Consider the following 27,109-nt stretch of genomic DNA (forward strand, 5'->3'; position numbering starts at 1 on the left):
TGATTCAAACCGTTGTTTATTACATTGGTAGGTGGAGATACCTCAAAGATACTAAAGGCCGTTTTCCTTTTTTTTTTCTGCTTGAAAGGTTTAAAGTTATTTCGGGACCTAGAAAAGGGAGCGAGATAAGATTAGTGGTGGAGCCAAGGGGGGCCTGACCCCATGTCACTTTTTGTTTTAAAAAATTTATTTGTAAATTTTAGGAAATTTTACTTGTCATATATAAAATTTTGAAAAATTATATTTAGGCCAGTGTCGAATTTTAAAACTGTAATTTGAGCCTCCTCATGAAAAATTTTTTACTCTGCCCTTGACCAAGGTTTAGCTCATGACATAACATACGAATTGCCCTTATTACCTTTTTAAGTAAAACAATTTTTCGCTTTTATTATTGGAACCCTTTCTTTTATTTCCAAATAATTTTAAGTAGCACTAAGGAGAAACTACACAAGAAGGTAGACTGTTGTTTGACATTCGTCAACAGAAATGGGGCGTTGCATCAGAAAATTAGGAAGATAGAGTCGATATTTAAGATTATGATAAAAGAGTGGATGCTGATTGAAATTTCAAGAAAACTGCCTACCTTTTCTCTGGAAGGACAAAAAGGATCAAAAGATTCAATAACTATGGATAATTCTGTAAATGTATAAGAACAACATGGGAGTTGAGATAAAGGAAAGAACGCCACACGCTGAGAGGAGCAGCGAGGGGCAGGCCACCGGTTTTAAGGTTCAGCGAAGAATTCAAAAATGGGTTTTATCTCATAGCCTCTTCCAACTCGCCATGGCAGCCAATGCTGCGACACTTGCTCAACAAGGATTTCCTTCTCTCCGTCACCTCTCACCACCAAAGCTTGGCCTCTTCACTGCTGCTTCTTCTTCCTTGAGCTTCTCCTCTGCTCACTCATCATCGCCCACTTCACTAAGTGGAGGTTTAAGGCAGGGCGTGGCCACCAGCGTCTCTTTCAATCCCACCGGAAACTTCGAGTTCTCAATTGATGATGACCAAGGTAAATTACGAAAACCCACCAGCATGCCCAATTTATGTTTCTCCGCTTTCTTCTTACTTTTGTTGTGTATCCAATTCACAAATTCTTGTCGAGGAAAGGCTTTTCTTGGTTTTCTTTTCTGTCTCATGAATTTATTATCACAATATTGCCTTCACAAAATTCTTTTCCTGTTGGTTTCCATCTTGATTGGACATATTGACTGAGTTATGACTCTGTGGTGCTTTCATGTGATCGGATTTGAAGACACCAGTAAGGCTCCACCACCATTACCACCAACAGAGAGCAGGTTTGAAATAGTAATTGACAATGACATTATCAAGCGGCTTGATATCTCACCAGTCAATGAATTGATGGGAGTCGAAGATGCAACAGGTATATCTTCTGCATCAGCGTAATTCTTCTGCCGTCAGCGTAATTCCCTTTGTTTTTAACTACTAAAAACGGGTTGAGTTGCTGATTCTTCCTTCTGCTTTGCGGAATTGGCGGCCATCACAGAGAACAGCAGCATAGGAACTGAACCTAAAGACCTTTTAGAAAGAACAGTGGGATTCACCATAAACTATGAGAGAGAGGATCCACTGGATCCTCGTGAACTTTCGGAATTCGGTGATATTCGATTATGGTTTGTTCGACTTGATTCGGCATATCCATGGTTGCCTGTTGCATTGGACTGGAGAGCAGGGGAACTTGCTCGTTATGCAGCTATGCTTGTTCCTCATCAGGTAACAGCCATATTTGCGCCTTGATGTGGGCAAAGTTGTCTATGGCAAATCTGATTTGATTATGGGTATTCTTTTTTGTTGCGGAGATCTGATCTGGCTGCAGCAAAAGTCTAAAATTTTCACTAAAACAATTTTGGCAGATGAGTATGAGATTGGGTATTGTGTTCAATCCAGAGGCCTTGGAGTTGTTTGTGATGAAGAAAGTCTTCACAGTCTACAACTGGTTGAAGCACAACAATGTGCCCAAGCCCAGATTGAAGACCAGCGACATGGCAAGGATGCTTGGTTTTGGAATAGGAGATGAACTCTTTGACTTGATTGATAGCAAATAGGAGCGGCGCTTGCAGAATTCGTCGTTGATCTCATGGCGGTTGGTGAAGAAAAGGCTGAAGAATGATCTACTTCAACACTTAAGCCACATTCTTGTGAGAGAATGAAGAAAAATTTCTGGCAATTCATAATTTCTGTTCTCATTTCGCTGGTGGAAATACTTATCTGGTAATTTCTTTGGCTGAAATGCAATTGCATAGTGCACATTTTTTCCCGGAAATGATTAAAGGCTGATCTTAAGTTCGTCTAGGAATGGGTTTAGCAGTTAGCACAATTCGTGCTTTCATTGTAACGGTTAGCGAGCCATCTATACGCTCATTACTTGTCCGTAACTGAAAAGTCGCATAATTCTGCAAGCATTCAGATTGCCATGGTTATGTTTTTGTATTAAGAACTCTGATTATGAACAATAATTTACCCATAAAGGACATATTCATTGTTATCATAAGAATAGGCTTTCAATAATTGTTAAGTAACCTTATATCTTTAACTACATAATTCAATAATTGTTAAGTAACCTTACATCTTTAATTGGCCCAGCCTGGTTTGTGTTATAAGATGAACTCTACCAAAAGATGTTGCCGACATAATTATTCAGCGATAGGTGTTTCTTTTTTTTGGGTTTGAAAGTGGTCAGTTGTAACTTTGTCTGTCCTCACCAATAATGGTGCTCCAAGCAGATAATGAGGCCAAAAATCAAGGATTGATGCATATAATGGTAGGGATGTCAATATATCCAATTTGGATCACATGTGTGACCGAACCGTTTCGAAAAAATCAGATGTGGAAAAAAAGTTTACTATCCAATTAAGAAATCAGATCAGATTTGTATTTATTAAATGACATTCGATCGGATTTTAGATTTGAATATATATCTAGATATCCAATCGGATTTAGATTCCGATTGTATTTGGTTTTAAATAAACATCCTACCCAATGCTCTAACATTTTGAAAATTGGCGAGATTTAGTTCAAAATTTCAATTTGTATTCAGATATGATTTTTAACATCAAATTCAGATTGTAAACTCGGATATCAAATTCAGATATGACTTATGAGCTCAATGGATGATCCGTTGACAATAACATCATCAACATAAACTAAGAGTATATCTTTCCACATCCTTTGTTGAAAATAAAAAGAGATGCATCTGATTGAGATTGAGATTCCTGAAATCCAATGGCGTTGGGAAAGGTGCTAAGATGGTGATACCATGCGCGAGGGGCTTGCTTTAGCCCATAAAGTGCCTTATTTAGTTTGTATACATGAGATGGAAACTTTGGATCCTCAAACCCTTTTGGTTGAGCTATATAAACATCTTCATTGAGAAAGTCATTTAGAAATGGATGATCAAAATCGAGCTGGTAAAGAGGCCGTGTCTGTTGCATAACAATGGTGAGAATGATTTCGATGGTAGTGGGCTTAATAGTGGGACTGAAAGTCTCCAAATCATCCACCCCGACTTTTTGTAAAATCCTCGAGCAACCAGCCGTGCCTTGTACCTAGAAATGGAACCATTAGCATTTCGTTTAATTTTGTATATCCATTTAGTATCAATGATATTATTTTCTGGCTGTCGTGGCACTAGAATCCAAGTTTGATTCTTATGCAGCGCATGTATTTCTTGTTGCATAGCTTTAATCGAGTGAGTGGTGGTGCTGCCCTCCTTGAATGTGACTGGTTCATGTTTTGAATCTATCTTTATTTGAGCAGAAAACGTCTTGGGTTTGAGAGACCCTATCATAGAGCGGGTGATCCTTTGATGCGAGTGAATTGATGACCGACTAGTAGCTGTGGTAGTGTCTTGACTTTGTTGTTCACTTGTGGTTGGCACTTGAAGATCTGGATCCACAATATTATGAGGCTCGAATGGAGGAAGTTGTGACACTGGATCATTTTTTGACTGAGTTTAGATGGCCATAGGATGAACAACACTCAAAGAAGTTTGTCACTCTATATTATTGAGTGGTGGAATAATGATGGTCCCTGGATTTGAGTCTTTCATTGCATCTAGTCCTGGAGTTGGATCTGTTGTATTATTTGCATTAATAGTAGGAAAATGAAATTGATGTACCCATTGTTGTAGGTCAGCCTCTTGCAAGGAGACATCATGAGTGTTGTTGGAGCCTCTAGAATGCTCATAAAAAATGACATGACAAGAAATTAACTCGATTTGAGATTTAGACACATGTATCCCTTGTGTCGACTCCCATATCCAATAGAAATACATGGAGTGGTCTTTGGTTGAAACTTGGTATCATTGCTCAACGTCAATAATGGATAGCCCTTGGATCCAAAAGCCAAAAGAAATCCATAGTCGGGAACTTGAACATCATTTGAAAAGTGACTTCTGTCTAGTTTGAGAGTGGGCAGTCGATTAATTATATAAATAGCTGTTCGAAAAACCTCAACCCAATATCGATGGTGAAGTTGAGCATCATGAAGCATACTTAACCTAGTTTCGGCAACATGCCAATTCTTTCTTTCTACAATCCCGTTTTGTTTGGTTGTATATGCGCATGAAAAATGGTGCATAATTCCTTGATTTTCCAATTCATTCTTAGAATTTTTATTGCAAAATTCTCTTTGACAATTGAACAGAGTTGATGGTGGTTCCCAATTGTGTTTTCACAATAAGTTTGAAATTGACAAAACATTGATATACTTCTCCTTTACTTTTCAATGGAAATAGCCAAGCAAAGCGAGAATAACTATCAATAATCAATAAAAGAATATTTAAAACCATCTTTAGACTCCACAAGGGCTGGTCCCCAAACATTCATGAAGGAGATCTAGAGTTATAGCAGCATGAAAAGAAGACAAAGGAAAAGGCAATTTATGTGCTTTTCGATTAGACAGTGTTCACATACCTTTTTTGGAATAGGGCTATTTATTGAAATATGATTGAGAGAATTAAGCAAAGACACTATGTTCCTATTAGCATGCCCAAGTCGCTGTTGCCATTCTTCATATGACCCTTGAACTTTCTTTATTTGTCAAGCCACACACACCTTCTTGATGTCAAAATCAATTCTAGTATGCACTTGAACTGGGTAAAGGCCATCACTAGTTTTCAGTCCTCGAAGAAGCACTGAGCCTATCTTGTGGTCATTGATCACAAATTCAGATGGAGTAAATTCAAAAATGCAATTATTGTCAGATGTAAACCCACCCACATAAATCAATTATGTGCAATCTTAGGGACATGTAAACTATTTTTCAAAATAAAAAAAGTCCATTGAATATTAACCAGTCAGCCCCCTTCGTGAGAAATAGGTAGGAAGTACCATTTCCAACCATTACGGATTCCAAACCTGAGTAAGTTTGCTTATTTTCCAAATGTTCATCACTAGCAACAATATTATTTGTTGCTCCTGTATCTGGATACCAATATTCCTCACTAAATTCTTGCAATGTCATGGCTGAAAAAGCACGGGGATTAATATCCCAACATGTCTTGGCTGTGTGGCACTTACTCCCACAATATTGACACTCTATGGATTTCATAGATGACTGATTTTCAGATGTTTGTTGATGGTTATTGGATTGATGCTGATTTCTATCATGACCACCTCTTCCTTGATCAAATCATCGACTGCGTCCACGTCCGTGACTTCGGATGGTATTGAAGGTTGTTATAGTGACTTGTTTCTTCATAGGCGATTCAGTAACATCATGTTTCATAAGTTGAAGACACGTTTCTTGGTTTAATAGAAGATCGTAAAGCTCAACAAAACTGGGCATCTTTGCTGCGGATGTGACTAGACTCTCATAATTCGATGGAAGTCCATTGAGCACAATTTGAACTAAATTTTATTTGGTGTATGACAGCCAATAGCATCAAGAGACTCAGCTAAAAGATCAATTTTCTGCAAGTAAGAAACCATATCTGAGTTACTTTTCTCAATGAACATCAGATCTTTTTTTAATAACATGATTGCAGTGGAGACTGAGATTCATAGGATTTTTCCAACGCAAACTAGGCTTCTTGCACTGAGTGAGTCCTAATTATTTGACCGAGAACAACTTTAGAAACTGTGGCTTTAATCCAACTTAAAACAAATTGATCTGATTTTCTCCATATAGTGAACTCAGGGTTGGGTTCATCTTTGCCATCTCTTAGAATGGATTCTGTCAGAGCTTCAACTCTACAAACTTCAGCAGGTTTTGAGATATCGTAATGGATTCAAGTTGACTCTTCCACAACAAACAATTATCTCTTTTTTAACTTCACAGAGACGAGAGTTGCAATTGCGTTCCACTGCGTTGATGATGATGACGATGATGACGCCATATGATTAATAGCCAAATGCTTTGATACCATGAAATAATGAAGATTGCCAAAGAAAATAATAACTCAAGAAAATGAGAGAACCTCTTGCGTGATAATGAGCAAGAGTAATCCTTAACTTATATAATATGGTTTACATGACGTTACAACTACTGGAGACAATTACAAAATATGGTAACAACATAATGAAGGCAATATTCGAGGGATTATGACAAAATTTTAAAATTTAAAATTTCTTTCCTTAGTTGTGCTGATCCTCCACCCGACGATCTCTTCTTGACATGTTAAGCTGATTCAACCACCTGGCAATCGCTCTTTGACATCTGGAGAATCTTTCACACTTAGATCTTCATTTTAATCTTTGTTCAATCTAAGATCAGAGAGGTAAAACTTTGGTCTTAAATTCATGGAACATAGGCCATGAGGATCTAAGATGAGAGTAAGTCACACGTAATCGAGCACTTGCAATTATACTCCACATCAAGGTTCTTAGTCGATGAGAAAAAATTTCTTGGCTAGTTGAGTTGTTGCCTAAAAATATGCATAATCAATGTTTTTATTGAAGAGAACAAATTCATTTGGATGTTAAATTGCAATTTTTATTCTCATTTTAGGTTTACCTGACATGGACATGGACCAGTTGCTAAATGAAAATGGACTGCTCAGTCTTGCTGATCAAAAATTCAAAAATTCAAAAACGTTCCCACTTATGGCACACATATAAATAATATAAGAAACCGGTACGTGATATTATATCTTTGACAGAGGCAATCATGTAACTAAAAAATGTCGTCAATTTGTTGACCAACGTGATATTATTGTTCTTTTGAATAATTGCGCTATAGATTGAAAAGAACAGTAAATGTCTTTTTCATGATTTTTTCCCAGATTAATTGACAGAATTTGTTAACCGGAGCCATTGTAAGACAAATTCACCGTACACTCACGCGCACTTTTAAAACGCCCAACCAAACAAACAGGGGGAGAAGGGAGGACAACTCCGACTCAAACACTGCGTTGTTCGTGAAGAGGAAAAATAGGGGAAAAGAGGGAGAACAAGATCCTTCATTAATAACAGTTTGCAGTTTTGGTTTTCCTTGGAGAAGTCGGTGAGATTCTTTCTCCGGATCCTTTTTTGTACTTGGAGGTACGCCGAATCACCATGTGCGGTTCTGCAACAGGAAAGTTCAGGTATCGCAGATTGTGAAGTTCATCTATCTATTTCTCTTTGTTTCAAACAATCAATTTGAAGAGTCTTTGCATATAGAAATCATTGCTGTACTTTCTGGATTCAATTGTGGATATCTTGAGAGATATTGGGTTTACCTTGTTTCTGCTTTTGTGGGCACTTGGAAATCGGGCTAACGACTTTCCTGGTTTCCGTGTTATGACCATTGGCTCATTACGATAGAATCAACTCGAATTAATTATGGTTGCATTGTCCTCCGAAAAACCTCCATCGTATGTACCAGACCATGTAATTTTGTGTAGTAGTTGGCCAAGAGAGGGTGAGCTTCATCATCTTATCATGGAAAATCTAGAGCGTGGTTTAGGTTGTAAAGATAAGACAGTCCTGGTCGATGTCCAGGAGAGTGTCAGGCCTTTGGAAAATGCTTTGGTTCCATCGCCAGGGAAAATGACTGGTTTTGTTTACAAGAGGCGAAGAACGACTGGGAATTCTGTGGCGTTCACCAGTGCACAAACTAGTGAGACCGTAGCGATTTGCAGGCCAGTCCTGGACAGTGGTTGCATGGGAAAGCAAGAAGTTCTCAATGAAAAGGATGGCAACCTGAGTCCTGGGTCGATGACAAACTTGAAGCATGTGCCATCATCTTCAGTACAGATTGTCGAGGTGAACGATGATCTTCCGGCTCAAACCGATTCGAGACTAGAGGTCTGTAGACCTGCCTTGGAGGACATTTGTTTAGGAATGCAAGAAGTGGATGATGACGAAGATGGTAATAATATGAACATTGGCCCATTAGGGGCCGAAAATTGCAGTTCTTCATCATTGAATGAAGTTGTCAAGGTGAAGGATGACCCCATTGCTCAAGCTGGTGAAATTGTGGAGGTTTGTGGGCCAACTCAGGATGATGATTGTTTGGGAAGTCAAGAAACAGATAATGAAGAGGATTGTAACTTGAATCTTGGCTCATTGGCTTTAGGAAAGCGTGCTTGTGCGTCTTCAGTGGAGTTTATTGACTTGATGGATGATAATAAGAGTGTTAAAAATTGGTGCGCCTTGACACTAATGAAGCATGGGTTGATAACTGCAACATCGAAGACTTCTAAGGTGCATTCGATATGTGCGCAAGTGGTAGTTGAGGAGGCAAGTAATGTTGAGCCATGCAAGGTTTGTGGGGTATCAGATAGTTTAGACAAGATGTTGATTTGTGATTCATGTGATGAAGCGTTTCATTTGGCATGCTGCTACCCTAAGATGAAAAGGATACCAATTGAGTGGTGGCATTGCCGTCAGTGCAAATCTAAGAATAGGAAAGCTTTTTCCAAGCTTATTGTTGGAGATTCTGAGGCATCAGCTGAATCAGAAAAATTGGGCAGTGACCTTATATCATTTATGCTTCGAGACACAGAACCTTATACCACGCAAGTACGAATTGGAAAAGCTTTTCAAGCTGAAGTGCTGGAATGGGGTGGCCCTGTTATGGTGTAAGTTGGTTGTCTTAATTATATACATTATCTTTGAGTGGCTTTCCATTTTACTTGTATGAGTGTGTAAGATCATCTGTGCATTTTTTCATTGCTTTTTTCTTTCTTCCCAATTTTATTTGGTTCAATCATATTTGGGTAACTCTATCATTAGGCTACTTTTGGTAATATGAAATTTTTTTAGGGCATAATCTCCATTCTCTAAGAAATGCAATATTACATCTTTATGAGTAGCTAGTTCAAAACTTAAAGTGGGAATGCTTGTGTGGTTTGTATTACACCTACGTGGATTTTTACAGGAGTGACATGAGCTTATTAACATAGTTTATGGCCATCAGCATCATCACCTTCATCATCCTTATTGAGGCTTGATTTATTTCATCAGAAGTGTAGCACTTGTGTTTCTTATGTTTATGGACTATTTGGTGGATATGCAAAGATGTTATTCTTTTTTTTTTTCCAAACATCAACATTACAAATCTTTTGAAGAATGCCATTTAATCTAAGAGTTAATTCAGTTGTTCTTTTGGTGAGGTTCTTACATTTGGATGAGACTGATGAGTCTATGATATCTCACATTAATATAAATTCTAGCAAAACATCTTAATCATTGTAACGAAACGATATCTGTCAAAATCTGTTGTCAGTTAGCATGAGATATTTTGATAATGCTGAGTTTGGATTAAGTGCAAGTTTCCAATTAACTATTTTGTTTACTACTACCAGATGCAACACAAAGTTGCTCTAATATCCTCATTTTTCTATGTTGCTCAAAGCCTCAAACCACCTATAGGGAAGTCATGAAATCTTAGACTATTCTTAGTGGTTTTTTCTTTTCTCAATTGTTGTTTGTGAAATAATACGGGAACAAATGTAAAAGGCAAAAGAATTCACAGACTGTTAACATGGTTCGGCTAAACTCAGCCTACATTCACAACAAGGAGAAAACTCTCTCTCTCTTCTCACTACAGCAAGGAGAGAGTTCTTTATTGACATATATAGTTGGAGTTACAGCAGAGATCTAATAATCATGGATCTTGATTTAGATAAACAAGGCAACTCTTGAATTTTGAATTTTTTCTCTTTATCTTCCAACAGATTGCTTGATTTTAGGAAGAGATCTTCCATTGTGATCTTTGGCTGTTTCATCTAACGCCTTTATTTTATCAGTTTGGTGCATAGTTACCATTAGGATTATGGGGAGACCTTTGTGTGAAAATAGCTCTTGGAAACACAAAATCAAGCGTGTAACAACTTGATAAGCAACATTGTGTATAACAAAAACATGCCAAAACAAGCACCCAACAGGCCAACACCCACATTTACGTGATGGAGGTGCAGGGTTTAGCCAGGTGCTGCTTCTTTGTAGCTTCATAAAAGAACAAAATTACATCACAATCCTCACATGATCATCACACAACAACATCCTTTTCATCTCTTTATGCTTTTGGCAGCCAGTGATTGATGATGGCAAGGACAAGCTCTCTTCAGTGATTAGCAAACCTGCAACATGAAGGCAGCCTCTCTCTTTTTCATGTTTTCCTCTCTCCCTCTCTCTCTCTCTCTCTCTCTCACACACACACACCCTATAGGTTGATGGCTCGATCTTCATTCCATGCATTGAGGAAGCAATTTTCTTGTCACAAGTGCCTTCCCCTATCTCAAAAAGGCTTCTTTCTTTATAGGTTGCTTCACCTCTCAATCTCTAGCGTTCTTTTAGCTGATCTAAGCAAGAAGTAGATGATGCTTTCACATCAGGTATGGAATGCCAACAAAATTCAATCCAGGACATCTTTAAACCAGTGTTTTAAAACTTGCAGAGTAGCTCATTGACTCCGCTCGGCTTGGTCCCCTACTAGGTCAACTCAGTAGAGTGACTCGTTTGTGCATAAAACTCGGTGCGACTTCGCACAGACTCATTTGACTTGGTTGAGTCACGAGTCAAGCAAGCACATCCCGCCTTCCATTTTATAAGTTTGGTGGGTTTATTTACATCGTTGTAAAAGCTAAGTAACACAATTGTAAAATTTTAAAAAACATTAAAAACATGAAATTTCCAGCAATTTCTCTAGCAATTTCCAATGTTTCTCTTTGTCTTTCTCTCTTTCTCTTTAATGTTCCTTTCTCTCTTTTTTAGGCTTCTCTTTCTCATGATTACAGCTTCTCTCTTTCTCTTTCTCTCTCTCTCATATTTCAGCCATTCCTCTCCCTCTCTCTCTTTCTTTGAGCTTCTCTCTCTCATAATTATGGCTTATTTCAGTTGTCTCTTTTGCTCTTCTTCTTATTAATGTATGTAGCTCTCTGCTGTTCATACTTATGAGGCTTCTCTCTCTCTTTTTAATTTTTGTCATCCCTCCCTCCCTTTCACTTTTATGTGAGTTTATAAAGTAACAAAAACTGGAATACTGTTTAGGTAATTAGTTATATGTGGGTTTTCTTAAGAAAAATATAAAGTTGACAAAATTCCGCTGAGTCACTGAGTTGACCACTGGATCACGAGTCATGAATGGACGAGTTGGAGTCTCAAGTCACCGGGTTTTAAACCATTGCTTTAAAAGGATGACAATATGGTGTCCTCTCTTTGAGAAGGTGAAAAATATGTGCTCTTTGAAAAGAATCCCTTATTTCATTTGTTAAAATTTTGCTTTAACACAAAAGCATATTTACAACAATGGTGATGAGTAGAAAGTCAAAGAAAAAAGGGGAAGTCTATAAAATACCTACACAACATACCTCTTGGACGTAGACAATACTAAAAGAACAAAATAACTCACAAGTTCACTATGGCACAATCTCACTCAAGGAGACACACTAAGTGCAGCTGCACAATCATAAAAGTTGAATCTTTATTAGTAGTCAATGCTTAGAAAAGCACACAATAGGGGAAGGCCCTTTATATACATGCCACCAAGGGCCAACAATGCTGGATTTCATGCCATTGGAACTACCTGTTCGTTGACAGGAAACTAAGCAGAAAATAAAAAAACAAAAGAAAACAAAAAATGGGAATTTTTTTTTTTACAAAAAAACATGTTTTCCTATATACATATATTGATGGAGACTTATAAAGTTTTTAGTGCTCTCCCTCAAACTTATGGTGTTACAACTGGAAATTTGCCAATAAGAAAATGAAACATTGAGGAGGTCAAGGCTTTTTTAAAAAAGTTGGCCAGCTAGAATTTTGAAGTTATTGTCAGCTAGATCAATATGCTTTTTCAAATATTCTTTTCTAAAATAATGACAATTCATCTCGATATGTGTGGCCCTTTTGTAAAAAGTATGATTGTTGGAAACATTTATCCCACTCATGTTTTGACAAGTCATGACATAGATTTGTTGGTTCTTGTAGAAGTCCTCATATCCTGAGTTGATTGTTTCAGCTAGACAATCTTCACTGCAGCTATAACCTTTGTCTACATCTGCTTAAGTGGAGGAAAGGGAAACTTTCTGTTGCTTTTTGCATCTTCATGATATAAAAGGTTACTTGTGAAAATATGAAACTGATGGTGGAATGATGATTATTTTGATCTGATCCCAGAGTTAGTATATGCAATCATATTTAAAGAAGATAATGATAAAATTAATCCTCTTGACCATGTTCCTTTAATATATCTAATTATCTGCATAGCTGTACTGCTTCATATAAATGCAGGATATGTTGAAATTGATCTGCCACATGTACTGCCTGACAATATCTAGTTATGTTATGCTTAAGTCATGTCACAGATATTGTGATATTTCGAAAATCTTGTGATATTTACGAGAAAATCAAATAAAACAAAAAAATGAGAAAAAGTTGCAAAAGGAATCTTGCCAAAACTAAAATCGTGAGATATTACCGCGATATTTTCGTGAGATTTTAATATTTTTTATTTTTTAAAAATTTTAAAGGTTTTTTATGATTTTTTTAATCTTTCAGAAATTGTCAAGATTTTCCTGAGAAGAACAACTTTGCTGAAAAATACCCGAGAAAACTTCGTCAATATTTTAACAAGAGTGATATTTGTGAGAATGTGCTTAAGTACATGAGTGCTTCAATCAATCGTCTGTGTTAGATTTTTCAAAGTTATTTCATCATCAATCTTCATTTGAACCTACAATTTCTGGGGTTTAGCTTCTTTTTCATTCATAAAACCAGATCTAGCAATGATATTTGAGACAAATTTATTTTGAGATTAAAAATAACCCTTATCAAAATATACAATTCCAATGCTATGAGATTTCCATTTGTCTTTTTTTTAAAAGGCATTTGTTAACTCCTACCTTATCTTCATTGATTATTGTATCATCAACACAGAATAATAAGATAACAATACCTGTACTTGAATTTTTCACGAAAGAGCAGTGTAAATATAACATAAATAAACCACAATTTGCAATGACACTTTTCAACCAATCAAACCAATCAAACCATCGAACCCCCCATAGAGCCTTTTTTCAAAGGATTACCTTACCTTGTTGAACCTTCATGCCAAGAGAAACCTTTATATATTCATTTAAATTACCATTTAGAAAGATATATGTAATACCTATTTGGTTAAATGTCTACTTTCTAATTGAAGCTATTGCAATCAGGGTTGTCACCATGGTCATTGTAGCAATGGGAACAACAGTTTGCAATCTATTTTATGGTCGTGTGAATATCCTTTGGTAGTAGTCTCACTTTGTACCTTTTTAAAGTAACCACCTTTTTAACATGGCTTTTTGTAACCCATCTACAACCTATGGGCTTCGTTGGATTATATAAAGTTCGAATATCCCATATGCAAGCCTACCTAGAGCTTCAAATTCTACTTTCAACAAGGGTTATCCATAATACGGATTACTTTCTAATTGAAGCTACTGCAATATAGGTAGACCTTTTCTTTTGGAGACGCTAAAAAATTGGGAAGTTTGTAACTTGATCTTGCTACTTGTCGTCATTGGATCTTTCAAATTCTTTGTTTGAGAATATTACATGGGCCCTTTATCCAAATGTAATGGCAGTTGAATTACTGCATACCACAGGGATATCTCAGGTTTTTGTTTCTACTAAATTATATTTTATATAAACCTTATATGATAAAGGACATATTTGTTGTAATTTACACTTCCAGTTGATGCAGTTGGTTGCATCATTTCCATGTATTATGCTGTACAGTCATGGTGCTAGTTAACTGTTCTTTCTTAACCTGTTAATTTCTTTCCTCCAAATAAGTCCTTAGTGGTATATCAAGTATTAGCTTCTCCATGTTGAATTTTGATTTTCTTAAGATCGGTACTTGTTGTGGCTGATCAACTTTTGGCATTTTTTATGTCATGCTGCCTCTTATTTTGGAGATGCTTAAATCAGCTTGTCACTGTTGGTGTTCGCTGTATTGCACAGTTTCAAGTCCCTTACGGTTTCTGGCTTTCTGCACTTGCCATGTAAATATTTGCTGTGAATCCTTCTATTCTGCTACTGGAGTTTTGGTTATTTTACTGCCTTTCTGTATTTTTGATGCTCAACTTTCACTTAATGTTTGAAACTCAGCATGCTACTGGCTATGTATAATAATTTTTTTGAAGTAACTAATTTTGCTACTCTTTAGCAATACTTCCAGTGGTACTGATAATCCATTCCATGGAACACCTTTAGAAGCACTGCATGAAGAGCATAAAATTGTAAGTTGTGACCTTCGCCCATTTGTTCTCTGGGTTGCCAGGATGTTTCTTTCTGGACCTTGCTGTATTATTAGCTTTTATAGCAACTGATGGTTTTTGGGGCTTTGTGTTGTAGAAAAAGTGCAATAGCGATACATCAATAGGGAATTGGCTTCAGTGTCAACATGTGATCTCTGATGAGTCTGGTCAAGGAAAGCGTGGTGTTATATGTGGAAAGTGGCGTAGGTGTGTATAGTTAGACTTATGCATAATTTTGATTTCAATTGAGCTGAAAGCCATTCTAGCTGGAAGATGAACATATTTACATGTATCTGATGATTAGATCTTTTTATGGGCAATCATAGATCATATTCGAAATATTGTTTTTATTACCTATGAAGTGGGTCCAAGCAAGAACTTTCAAATGTCTCATGCTTCTAGTCTTTCAAATTTAAGTTTACATTTGGATGGCCTGCAAACTGGATAAAATTAAGCATTCACTGTATTGATGTGTGCATAACCCCCTTGCAATTTGCTTTTAGAGTTTATTATGTATGTGTGTGCTTTTAGTGGTTATTGTCTCTGATGTGTGTGCATCTTCTTTGACCTTGTAGATATTTCAGATAAATCTGGAAGCTTGGTACCTTCCTTTCTTTTTTTTAGGTCACCTGTGAAGTCGAAATCAGTATGTGACTCTTTAGTTCTCCAAACCTTGGGTAAAGTTATTGTGCATTTCGGAAATAGTTGTGTTCGCTCTTTTCTAGCTTATGGAAAAAGAGACAATGGGGTCTAGTGCATTAGTGCTGTATGATTGCCCACATTAGCTCTGTTCGCTTGGATAGCATGTTGGACTTAAGTTCTTCAATCTTTAAAAGTTCAAGAGTTTAATAGTCCAGGTCTATGTTGCATGGACAATGCATGGATGCTGGTGTTGGACATAGGTACGAAGTACCAGGCACGGCAACATGTAAAACCAATGGTGGGATAAACCTCCCTCTTCTTTGCTCCATTTGTAGCGAGAGAGAGAGAGAGAGAGAGAGATCTTAATTTATATTTAGTGAAAAAGAGAGACACAGTTTTAAAATATGCAGTTTTGCTTTATGCATGCCAAAAACACGTGTCTATGTGACAATATATTTTGAAAAATCATGTGACCTTACTATCTCTAGGCATGCCACCATTGGACACTCTTTGCAAGTGACTATGTGACATAGCCTAGGGTGTGAATCTCTTGGTTCAGCAATCTTTTAGGCGTTAGGTCCAACGGCCCAGCTTTGAGATAAAATTACAGATGATTGAGAGAAATGAAGGCTGATTCACTCAAGCTACAATGAAAAATATTCACAATTGAAAACAGAAAAAAAGGATGATCATTAATTAATTAAAGTTGCTTAAAGTTTTTGGGTAGCTATGCAAAATAAGATCTATTTATTAATTAATATCTTATTAGATTAATCTTTTGGCCTATCGCTCTTTTTTTTTTCTTTATTTGGGGGGTGGGGGGTGGGTGTGGAGGGCGATAATCCTTGAACTTTTACCATCTTTAAGATACTCTATTTACTGTAGGGGAGGAATAATCATTGAATTTTACCATCGTTAGGTAAATCTGAAATACATGTAGTGAATGGGAATACAATTTGAAAATGTAGTTACAAGTTATTCATATAAGTAAATGTAAATTGTAAGGAAATTTTAAATTTTAATAAACAAATGTGTAAATGACGTTGTAGTTTTTTGTGGCATGGACATGTCATTTTTTTTAAAATTTTAACCATCTGGCAAACGGTCTATATATATATATATTATTGTAAGAATTTCGAATTATCATTGGCGAGCTTCAGAATTGGCAATATTATGGTGTTTTTGCAGATGTTAGTGACCATGATGAAAGAAGATGTAATAACTTAGTGAAGATTTCAAAATTAAGAAATAATAGAAAAATCGTATGATAACGTTACCAGAAAACAGCATGATCTTATCATGTTTAGAAGGCCTTCAAGCATATGAAGAGGAGAGCAAGACCATTATTACAAATCTCGTTCTAGCCTCTAGGGCTTTTTGGCAAGATTTTTCTCAAGTGCTAAACAGGAAGTTTGTTTTTATTGGAAAAATCTTGGGAACTCAAAACATAATAATATAATGAAAGTAATAGAAAAAATCATGAAAATTTGAGTTCTTTATTAATTTTCTTGCAAAAGCATAGTTCAAAATCCAAAATAGTTATTTGTTAAAAGATTTTTTCTAAAAAAAACAGAAAAAACACCAAAAAAATGATATTCCCATTATTTTTTCTTTTTTTTTTCTAAGTTTATAACTAGTCACTTAACACTTTAGGTGAAAATGTTCACCAGTGAAAGCATACCGGTTATGTGGCAACTTTCTGATTGCCCTTCAGAGTGCAGATGTACTCTTTCGCGGAGGAAAAATTCTATTAGTCGTAGGGAGAGCAGACTTTCTGTTATACAGGGGAGTCCTTAGAATAGGTTCTGTAATAATGGGTCAGATACCCTATGGACCCATATCCGTTATTTATATATACACTGTTACCCTAAGATTAGGGTTATGAAAAGTTTTATGAGATTAACTTCTCGTTGAGAGGCTTATTGGCCTAACAGGGGTTAGGAGGGTGCGTGTGTTTTATCGTGTGCTATTTGATTTCTATCGCAGGAACCAATAACAACTAATATCTGGTATTAGAGCCACCATGGCGAGCAAGGAAGCTCTCGCTGCACTGGAGAACATGAGAAACAGGTGGACGTCGATCGACAAATGTTGGTGGGACGTCTGGATGGGGTTGAGAAAAATTACAGCAACCTAGGGCAGAGACTGATAGACGTGGATGAGAGGATGCAGATGAGGATGGCGGAGATGTCTGGGATGTTGCGTGAGGTTCTTCACAAGTTTTATGCCAGTAGCTCGCATCAAAACATTCCTGCTCCTCCCCACGAACCAGGCATGAACCCACACGCCCAACCTTCGTGTGAATCCTTTTGATGTAGTGGGGAGAACGGAGGTCTACCCCGACCACCGAAAATGGACTTCCCTAAATTTTCAGGCAAGGATCCCCTCGGCTGGATTTTTAGGGTAGAACAATACTTTGATTGTCAAGGAACCATGGAGCAGCGTGTTGGGCATGCCACAGTCCATCTTGAAGGCCCAGCCATACGCTGGTACCATTGCATCATCACTCAGCAAGGAAAAACCAACTTGAACCAATTCGTGGAAGCCATTACCATCAGATTTGGGCCTTCTGCGTATCTTGATTTTAATGTGGAACTCTCAAAAATTAGACAACGAGGTACTGTGGTGGAATATCAAACAGAATTTGAGGAGCTAAGTAACATGGTTAGGGGATGGCTAGTGGAGGCGATGGTCAGCACATTCATAGGCGGTCTGAAAGATGATATCAAAATAAAAGTCCAAGCAGCACGTCCTCAGATGTTACTGGATGCGTTGGAAATGGCTAGAACCGCAGAAGAGAAATGTCGCAGGATAAGCATCTCAATAAGAGAATCGAAAGGACCCAAGCAGGCACCATGGAAGATGGGTTCGGCACCATCTGAGGGTGGGACACACTCATCTCCCTCCCCAAAAAGGATGAAGGCAAATCCGTTCTGGTGAAGAGGCTAAGCCCAGACCAGATCAAGAAAAGACGTCAAAGAGGGCTGTGTTTTCAGTGTGAGGAGAGGTGGTCACCCGAGCATGTGTGCAAAAAGCTATGTCACATAGGTACGGGTACGGGTGCCGGTGCGGGTATTGACCATTTTCAAAAAACTTGGGTGCGGGGGTACGGCCGTATATATATAAACAATAACAAATACTTAGAAAATATGTATCAAAATAAAGAATGTACGTCAACATAAACAAATAAATAACATAGAAAATATATATCAATGGCTCTTGCAGTAGTGTGTTTAAGAAACCTATGAAAAACTTTAAACATATAGACAACCAAACAGCCCTCTAGTCAAATATGAACATCAATCGAATTTTCACATCCAAAGAATAGAATAAAAAATAAGGTGAAAAAAATTAAATCAAAGTAAAATTAAGTAGTTTGGATCTATAGGTACCCAAGTGTCAAAGTACTCATTTTAGGTACGGGTACAGCGATACGGGTACGTGGACCTTACTGAAGTACCCATGTGACTTAGGCAAAAAGCTGCACATGTATCTGGTAGATGAAACAGATGCATAAGGGAAGGCGGTGTTGCAGGAAGAAGAAGAAAATATAGAACAAGGAGAGGAGGACCCTGCTCCTAAAATATCGCTCCACGCGTTGGTGGGGCACAATGTACCACAGGTGATGAGAGTGCAGGGACGACTGAAGGAACTAAGAGTTAATATCTTAGTGGACACGGGACACACTTTCATTTGTGAGAAAACTGCCCAATCATGTGGCTGTCACATTGAAAAACAACCTGAATTCAAGGTTGTAGTCGGAGACAGAAATTTCTTACTATGTAGAGGACGCTGTCCCAAAGAAACGAATGATTTACAGGTGCAGAAGTTTGAGCTGGAATTGTACCCTTTAGCTATGGGAGGTGCTGATCTTGTATTAGGTATCCAATGGCTGAGACAGTTGGGGAAGGTTGAATGGGATTTTGAAGAGATGAAGATGACGTTCTAAGGGAAAGAAGGGGAACGTAATATTCTAACAGGCCTAAGTGACAGTGAGCACAGAGCTGAAATCAAGGAGGATGGAAAGCCAAGGGAGAAACAGGGCACCTTGCACTTTCTGTTTCTATCTCATGTTCTGAAATCAAATCCAAAAGCAAATTTCGTGCAACAGCCTGAATATCTCTACAAGCAGTCCTTAGAGAAAACAGGCAGGTCTTCAACAAACCAGCTGGTCTACCTCCTGCCTGAAACTTCGACCATCAGAATGAGTTAGAGCCCAACGTCCGACCAGTCAATCTGCGACCTTATCGATATCGCCACAACAAAAAAAAAAAAACGAGATTGGAAAGCTTGTTTAGGAGATGCTAAGGGAGGGAACCATACAGCCTAGTCGCAATCCCTACTCGTCCCCAGCACTCTTAGTTGAAAAAAGGATGGCTCATGGAGATTTTGTGTGGATTATAAGGCCCTAAATGCTCGTACAGTGAAGAACCGCTATCCCATTCCCATGATTGAGGAGTTGCTGGTTGAACTCTATGGCACTAGAGTATTTTCGAAGTTGGATTTACAAGCAGGATATCAGCAAATCAAGATGGCACATGACATCCATAAAACAGGTTTTCAAACTCATGAGGGCCACTATGAATTTATGGTTATGCCCTTCGGCTTAACCAATGCGCCAGCCACTATGAACGAGATTTTCAAGCCTTATCTCAGAAGGTTTGTTCTTGTTTTTTTTTTTTTTGTTGACGACATATTAGTATACAGCTCTGATCAAAAGCAACATGTGGAACATCTAACGATGATACTCAAAATGCTAGCAGCACATTAGCTATACGCCAAGGCTTCAAAATGTTTGTTTGATACTCAAGTGACCTATTTAGGCCACACGATTTCTGAGCAAGGGGTGCAAATGGAGAAGGACAAGGTGTCAGCCATAGAAGAATGAGAGCAACCAAAAAACTGAAAGAGAGCTACGAGGATTCTTGGGGTATTACCGCCGCTTTGTAAGGGGTTTTGGGACCATTTCAGCCCCCTTAACAGCCATACTCAAGAAGGGATGCTTCTAGTGGGAAGAAGAAGGAAGTACAACCTTTTGTTGTCTAAAAGAAGTAGTGACCACAGCCCCCACATTGCCCCTGCCAGATTTCTCCCACACATTTTCAGTAGAAACTGATGCGTCAGAGGTGGGAATAGGCGCAGTCCTCAGCCAAAAACATCACCCCCTTGCCTACTTCAGCAAGGCTATGGGCAAAAACTTTAAGGGCAAATCTGCATACGAAAGGGAACTAATCGCTGTAGTCTTGGCAATCCAAAAATCACACTATTATTTGATTGGAAAGAAGTTTCACGTGTTCACTGACCATCATAGCCTCAAGCTTTTGTATGCAGCAGAAGATTCATACTGAAGTACAACAGAAATGGATAATGAAACTAGTCGGGTATGACTTTGACATACATTATAAGGGACCCAAAATCTAGTGGCTGATGGTCTATCTCGCAAATTTGGAAACGTGGAAGACGCCCCAGCTGCTCAATTCCACATGTTAACCCAACCAGTGGCTGATTTATGGGCTCGACTAGAAGCAATACACATGGACTCAGTTGTCATTCAACAACTGAAACAACATATATTGCAGGGCTCCCCTAAGGCCAAACAATACAGCTGGCGTGACCCCTTCCTGTACCTCCACGGGCGAATATTTGTTCCGGCAGATTCCAGCGTGATCAAGGAGCTGCTGCAACTCCATCATGATGCCTTAGATGCAGGCCTCCCAGGGGTAGAAGGGACTTACCTACGACTTAAACGTCTATTCATATGGTCAGAGATGAAAGAACAAACTCGCGACTATGTCCAAGCATGTGACATTTGTCAGTGGCAGAAGTATGAAACACTTCGATCAGCTGGACTGTTGCAGCACTTACCAATTCCAGTACAAATCTTTGACGACATCTCTCTAATCTTCATAGAGGCCTTCCCCAAGTCAAGAGGGAAATCTGTCATACTTGTACTAGTGGACAGACTTTCCAAATACGGGCACTTCATTCCCTTATCTCACCCTTACAATGCGAGGGATGTGGCAAAAGCTTTTCAAGAGAATGTGGGAAAACTACACGGCATGCCAAGAACCATTACCAGTGATCGTGATCTATTGTTTTTAAGCCATTTTTTACTTCTCATTGCAGGGCACCCAGTTATGCATGAGCACTGCCTATCACCCATAGACGGATGGGCAAACAGAGGTGATTAACAGAATATTGGAGACTTACTTGAGATGTTCTGCAAAACGACAACCCCATAACTAGACAGAGTTTTTGTCATGGGCCGTGTTGAAACATATTAGATGGGTCTCGGGACCGGGTCTGGATCCATACCCGATCCATCGTGTAGCCCTTGTTGGGCCTTATTTAAAGATTGTAACCCTAATTTTTCGAGAGTTAATGAAATCTTAAGAGAGAGAGTGGCTGCTAGTGGGCACCAGTTCCTCCTCATCCGTGGTTTTTTCCCTCGTGTTGAGGGTTTTTACACGTTACATCGTGTTCATCGTATTCTTTTTTCCCTATATTTCGTGTTTCTACATGGTATCAGAGCCGACGAGTTTGGGAAATTTTTTGGGGTTGTGAAGTTCCAACCCTAATTTCTCTATCACTCACTGCTGCTGCTGATGCTGCCGTCACCGCCATCGCCGCTGCTTCTGCCGCCACCGACGCCTTCGCAGTGAAATCCTAGCGTCGCCCCTCTCTTTGTTGTTGGTTTTGCCTTCGACGTGAAACCCTAGCGTCCCTATCTGCCGCCGTCGTCCCTTTGCCGCCATGGAACCCTAGCGTCGGCCCTCTCTTTTATTAGCTTTGATTTGGGCGTCGGTGCATTTTTTTTTTCTTCGTTCCAGAAGAAATTTCATTGTTCTATCGAAGTGATGGCAGATTCTCGTATGGGAGAGTGGATCATCGGCAGTGGCGCTACTCACCACATGACCGACGATCCTAAGGTCTTTCATGGGTATAAACTTTCGTCAGGAAAGGAACGTGTTTTTCTTGCTGATGGTTCATCTATCTTTGTGGCTGGGAAAGAGAGTCTCCCACTTTTGAACAAGTTCTTAGTCCACAATGCTCTACATGTTCCCCATCTTCCCTTGAACCTCTTGTCGGTTAGCCAAATCACGAAAGAGTTGAATTACGAACTTATCTTTTCTGCTGATCGCTGTGTTATGCAGGACTTGGTGACATGGAAGAGGATTGGGATTGGTCTGACTTCTGACGGGCTATATCGTTTACCTATGCGTACTGCTCAGGCTCTCATGACGGCAGTCAGTCAAGCAACGAAGAACAGAGAGGACTCCCTGCAGTTGATTCTACGTTGGCATGAGCGACTTGGACACCTACCTTTTGGTCTTCTTAGACAGCTATTTCCTGATTTATGTTCCAGGTTAAATATGACTATGGTGTCCTGTGATGTCTGTCACCTGGCCAAACATGTTAGGGCTTCATACCCTTTGTCTAGCCATCGGTCTAATGAGGTATTTTCCATGATTCATTCTGATGCGTGGTGGCCTGCAGGAATTCCTTCTTATCATGGTTTTCAGTATTTTATCACCTTTATAGATGATTGTTCTCGTAACACTATTGTCTACTTGTTGAAAGACCGTAGTGAAGTTCCTACTGTCATCGAGACTTTCATCGAGACTTTCATCGCTTATGTGGAAACTTAATATGCAGCATCTGTTAAGACCTTTCGATCTGACAATGCTCGTGAGTATATGTGTCAGTCTGTTGATAGCTTCTTTCGAAAAAAGGGAATTGTTCATGAGACTTCCTGTAGTTATACTCCTCCTCAAAATGGAGTTGCTGAACGAAAGAATCGTCAGATAATGAATATGACTCGGGCTCTTCTTTTCAACGTCATGTTCCAAAAAGGTAATGGGGGGATGCTGTGTTGACCAGTGCGTATCTTATAAACCGTTTGCCTAGTCGTGTGTTGAATGGGCAGACGCCTCACTCTATGTTACCGGGGAGTCGTGAACCTTTCTCTCTTCCACCAAGAGTTTTTGGTTGTGTTTGCTTTATTCACAATCATAGTCCTCACATTAAAAAACTTGATCCAAGGTCTATTAAGGGCATATTTCTAGGTTATTCTCCCACTCAAAAAGGGTATAAGTGTCTGGACCCTTCCACTGGTCGTGCCTATGTTACCAAAGATGTCACATTCCTTGAACATGCTTCCTATTTTGGTGAGAATCCTCTTCAGGGGGAGAATTCTATGTCAAAGGAAGAGTATTCTTCGAGTCAGGAAATTCTGTTTACAACTTTTTTGGACTACAGGCGTGAATCCGTTGGTGAATCCGTTGGTCCTTCTATTGAGGTGTTTGAACAGGAGAAAAATGGAGAGTGTTCTACTGGGGCAGGAGAGGAATGCAATCGTCTGTTTGGGCAAGTTTACTCTAGGCGAAGAGTATGTACTGATGAGATGACAGGTGGTAAGAATTCTACTCCCAATCCAGTTAGTCCTTCCCTGGATGACCCAAGTTGTGCTCAGAAGCAACCTGTTGAAGAAGAGATTCAGACTGTTATTGCAAGTGAAGAGCTTCCCATCGCCCTGCGAAAGGGTGTCAGGTCATGTACTCAACATCCTATTGGTAACTTTGTTTCATATTCTAGACTGAGCAAGGACTACAAATGTTTTGTATCTTCTCTTTCTTTGGCTATGATTCCCAGGAATGTCGCTGAGGCTCAAAGTGATCCCAAGTGGACTTATGCAATGCAAGAAGAGATGGAAGCCCTGAGAAGAAACATGACATGGGAAGTTATAAAGATTCCTGAGGCGGTTCACTTGGTTGGATCTAAATGGGTCTACACCATCAAGTACAAACCAGATGGAAGTGTTGAAAGATACAAAGCTCGTCTTGTGGCCAAGGGGTTTAGTCAGAAATATGGGATTGGTTATTTGGAGACCTTTGCTCCTGTTGCGAAGATGAAGACTGTCAGAGTCATTATCTCCTTAGCTGTCATGAAAGAGTGGAAGATGTTCCAACTTGATGTCAAGAACGCATTTCTCAATGGAGACCTTGAAGAGGAAGTATATATGAGTATGCCTCCAGGATATGAGGAACCTGGAAAATGTTGCAAGCTAAGGAAAGCTTTATATGGGCTCAAGCAGTCCCCTCGAGCATGGTTTGAACGACTTAGACTTGTCATGAGACAATGTGGATACCATCAAGGGAATGGAGATCATACACTCTTTGTGAAGAGAAATGAGCAAAATGTTACTATTTTGTTGGTATATGTTGATGATATGATTCTCACAGGTGATGATGAAGATGAAATAATTAAGTTAAAGAAACTGTTGGCGATCAAGTTTGATCTCAAGGACCTTGGTAAGTTGAAATATTTCCTTGGCATTGAAATTGCTAGGTCTGAGACTAGCCTTGTGCTAAATCAACGGAAGTATACTTTAGATTTGTTAAAGGAGACCGGGAAACTGGGGTGTAGACCAGCTTCTACTCCTCTAGATGCTGGCCATAAGCTAAGTCTTAGAGACGGGGAGCCTCTCTATGAAGAGGCCAAAAGAAGATATCAATGTCTTGTAGGGAAGTTGATTTATCTTACTCTCACTAGACCTGATATTACCTTTGCTGTGAATGTGATGAGTCAGTTCATGCATGCTCCCACGAATGCCCACTTGAAGGCTGTTGACAGGATCTTGTGCTACTTGAAGAGAAATCCTGACAAAGGTCTTTTGTATGTCAAGCAAGACACTCTTGGAATTGAAGGTTATTTAGATGCAGACTGGGCAGGCTGTATTGACACTAGGAGGTCCACCTCTGGCTATTGTATTTATTTGGGAGGGAATCTCATAGTGTGGAGAAGTAAAAGGCAAGATGTTTGTTCTCGTTCCAGTGTTGAAGCTGAATACAGAGCAGTGGCTATGGGAGTTTTAGAGCTTTTGTTGCTAAAAGTATTGTTGACTGTTATTGGTATAAAGGTTGAAGAACCAATGAAGATGTATTGCGATAACAAGTCTGCAATCAACTTGGCCAACAACTCTGTGCTTCATGACAGAACAAAGCATGTTGAGATTGACCGGCATTTCATTCGAGAGAGAATTGATGCTAAAGAACTTGGACTTCCTTACCTGAGATCTGAAGACCAAACATCTGATGTTCTGACGAAAGCTCTATCTTTGACTTCGTTCGAGAGAAATGTATCCAAGTTGGGCATGTGATATGTATGCCCAACTTGAGGGGGAGTGTTGAACATATTAGATGGGTCTCGGGACCGGGTCTGGATCCATACCCGATCCATCGTGTAGCCCTTGTTGGGCCTTATTTAAAGATTGTAACCCTAATTTTGTGAGAGTTAATGAAATCTTAAGAGAGAGAGAGTCTGGCTGCTAGTGGGCACCAGTTCCTCCTCATCCGTGGTTTTTTCCCTCGTGTTGAGGGTTTTTCCACGTTACATCGTGTTCATCGTATTCTTTTTTCCCTATATTTCGTGTTTCTACAGGCCGAATTTGCATATAACACTGCCACCCCCTCGTCCTTGGGCATATCTCCTTTTGAGTTTGTCTATGGCAGACCTCTGCCAAATTTAAAACGATTCGATCCTAGAGGAGAGCATGTAAGTGAAGTTGACATTCAACTAATCAGCAGACATAAGGTTTTAGAAGTCATCAAGGGCCGCTTGGCTGCAGTCGCAGGGACATAGAATACAAGGTGGGAGATTGGGTCTACCTAAAGAAGTTTCAAGCGGGTAAAGTGACATGCAAGTCAGCAGGAGTTCATAAAGACATAAACTCTCAGCCAAGTATGATGGCCCATTCAAGGTGCTGTAAAGAATAGGAAGGCTTGCGTATAAACTAGCTCTGCCTGAACGGTTTGGTATCCACCCAGTGTTTCATGTTTCTTGCCTAAAACCTGGTCAGCCACCTCCAGCAGAATCTAACGACCTGTTTCATTGCCTAGAGAAACACCACAACAATTGCAGCCATTCCGAGTACTGCACAAGTATACCAGAAGGATCAAAGGACAACCAAGAGTGCACTGGCTCACTGAGTGGCAAGGCGAGAATGCCCCCACTCCAATTTGGGAGGATTCTTCCCATCTGCTGCAACGTTTTCTAGTTCACACCTTGAGGACAAGGTGTGCTTCAAGGAGGGGCCATTGTTAGTCGTAGGCAGACAAACTTTCTGTTATACAGGGGAGTCCTTAGAATAGGTTCTGTAATAATGGGTCGGATCCCCTATGGATCCATATGTGTTACTTATATATACACTGTTACCCTAAGATTAGGGTTACGAAAAGTTTTATGAGATTAACATCTCATTGAGAGGCTTATTGGCCTAACAGGGGTTAGGAGGTGCGTGTGTTTTATCGTGTGCTATCCGATTTCTATCGCGGGAACCGGTAACAACTAACACATTCTCATGTGAAACATAAATCACATTGCTTTGTTTTCTCACGTTCGCACTTTCTGACATGGTCACCAAATCCACAGCAATGTTTCCTTGGGGGATTTGGAGCTTTTCCTGGAACACATCTTCTTGGAGAATCTTGAAGTTCTCAAAAATGAAAAAATAAATCATAAGAAAATCCACAAAATAAACGTTCTTTCAAAGAGAAAAAATATGATAGAACATAGTGTTTTAAGATAGAAAAGAGATAACAAAAGGAATATTTTTCATAAAAGCTGCATGATATTTCATGACATCATCGTGATGATATTGTAGCATTATTAGGACATGTATTATTTCAGTATTTTAAGAAATTATTGCTAGTATTACTGGCTGACGTCAAACTGATGATATTTTGGGATATTTTCAACATTATGTAGATATTAGTGACTATAATT

General features: G+C 39.0%; 2 protein-coding genes across 4 annotated transcripts in view; both read left to right on the forward strand.

The window, feature by feature from the left end:
• The first annotated feature begins 681 nt into the window (after positions 1-681).
• LOC116257588 (protein CHLORORESPIRATORY REDUCTION 6, chloroplastic) lies at positions 682-2,448 on the forward strand. The gene is made up of 4 exons (XM_031634491.2): positions 682-1,009; positions 1,253-1,381; positions 1,505-1,731; positions 1,872-2,448. Exons 1-4 carry the CDS (start codon positions 784-786, stop codon positions 2,061-2,063), a joined length of 774 nt encoding a protein of 257 aa, XP_031490351.1. The 5' UTR covers positions 682-783; the 3' UTR covers positions 2,064-2,448.
• A 4,892-nt stretch (positions 2,449-7,340) lies between these two features.
• Positions 7,341-27,109, forward strand: part of LOC116257380 (uncharacterized) — a 32,620-nt gene continuing 12,851 nt past the window's right edge. Inside the window, exons 1-5 of one of the 3 annotated variants that reach the window (XM_050078700.1) lie at positions 7,341-7,543; positions 7,764-9,022; positions 14,342-14,428; positions 14,593-14,665; positions 14,781-14,890. In XM_050078700.1, the coding sequence (XP_049934657.1) occupies positions 7,782-9,022; positions 14,342-14,428; positions 14,593-14,665; positions 14,781-14,890 (1,511 nt within the window). In that variant the 5' untranslated portion in view covers positions 7,341-7,543; positions 7,764-7,781. Of the gene's footprint in view, positions 9,023-14,341; positions 14,429-14,592; positions 14,666-14,780; positions 14,891-27,109 lie in introns of all 3 variants that reach the window. The other 2 variants (XM_050078701.1, XM_031634069.2) reach the window with 2 other exon arrangements.

Source organism: Nymphaea colorata, chromosome 7 (genome assembly GCF_008831285.2).
Source record: "Nymphaea colorata isolate Beijing-Zhang1983 chromosome 7, ASM883128v2, whole genome shotgun sequence".
Lineage (NCBI taxonomy): Eukaryota > Viridiplantae > Streptophyta > Magnoliopsida > Nymphaeales > Nymphaeaceae > Nymphaea > Nymphaea colorata.

Excerpts from the sequence above, each read along its gene's own strand:
- LOC116257588 (XM_031634491.2), top strand. The coding sequence starts at position 784 with ATGGCAGCCAATGCTGCGACACTTGCTCAACAAGGATTTCCTTCTCTC. Across the intron at positions 1,010-1,252 it reads CTCAATTGATGATGACCAAG|ACACCAGTAAGGCTCCACCA; the intron begins GTAAATTACGAA and ends TCGGATTTGAAG. Across the intron at positions 1,732-1,871 it reads CTATGCTTGTTCCTCATCAG|ATGAGTATGAGATTGGGTAT; the intron begins GTAACAGCCATA and ends CAATTTTGGCAG.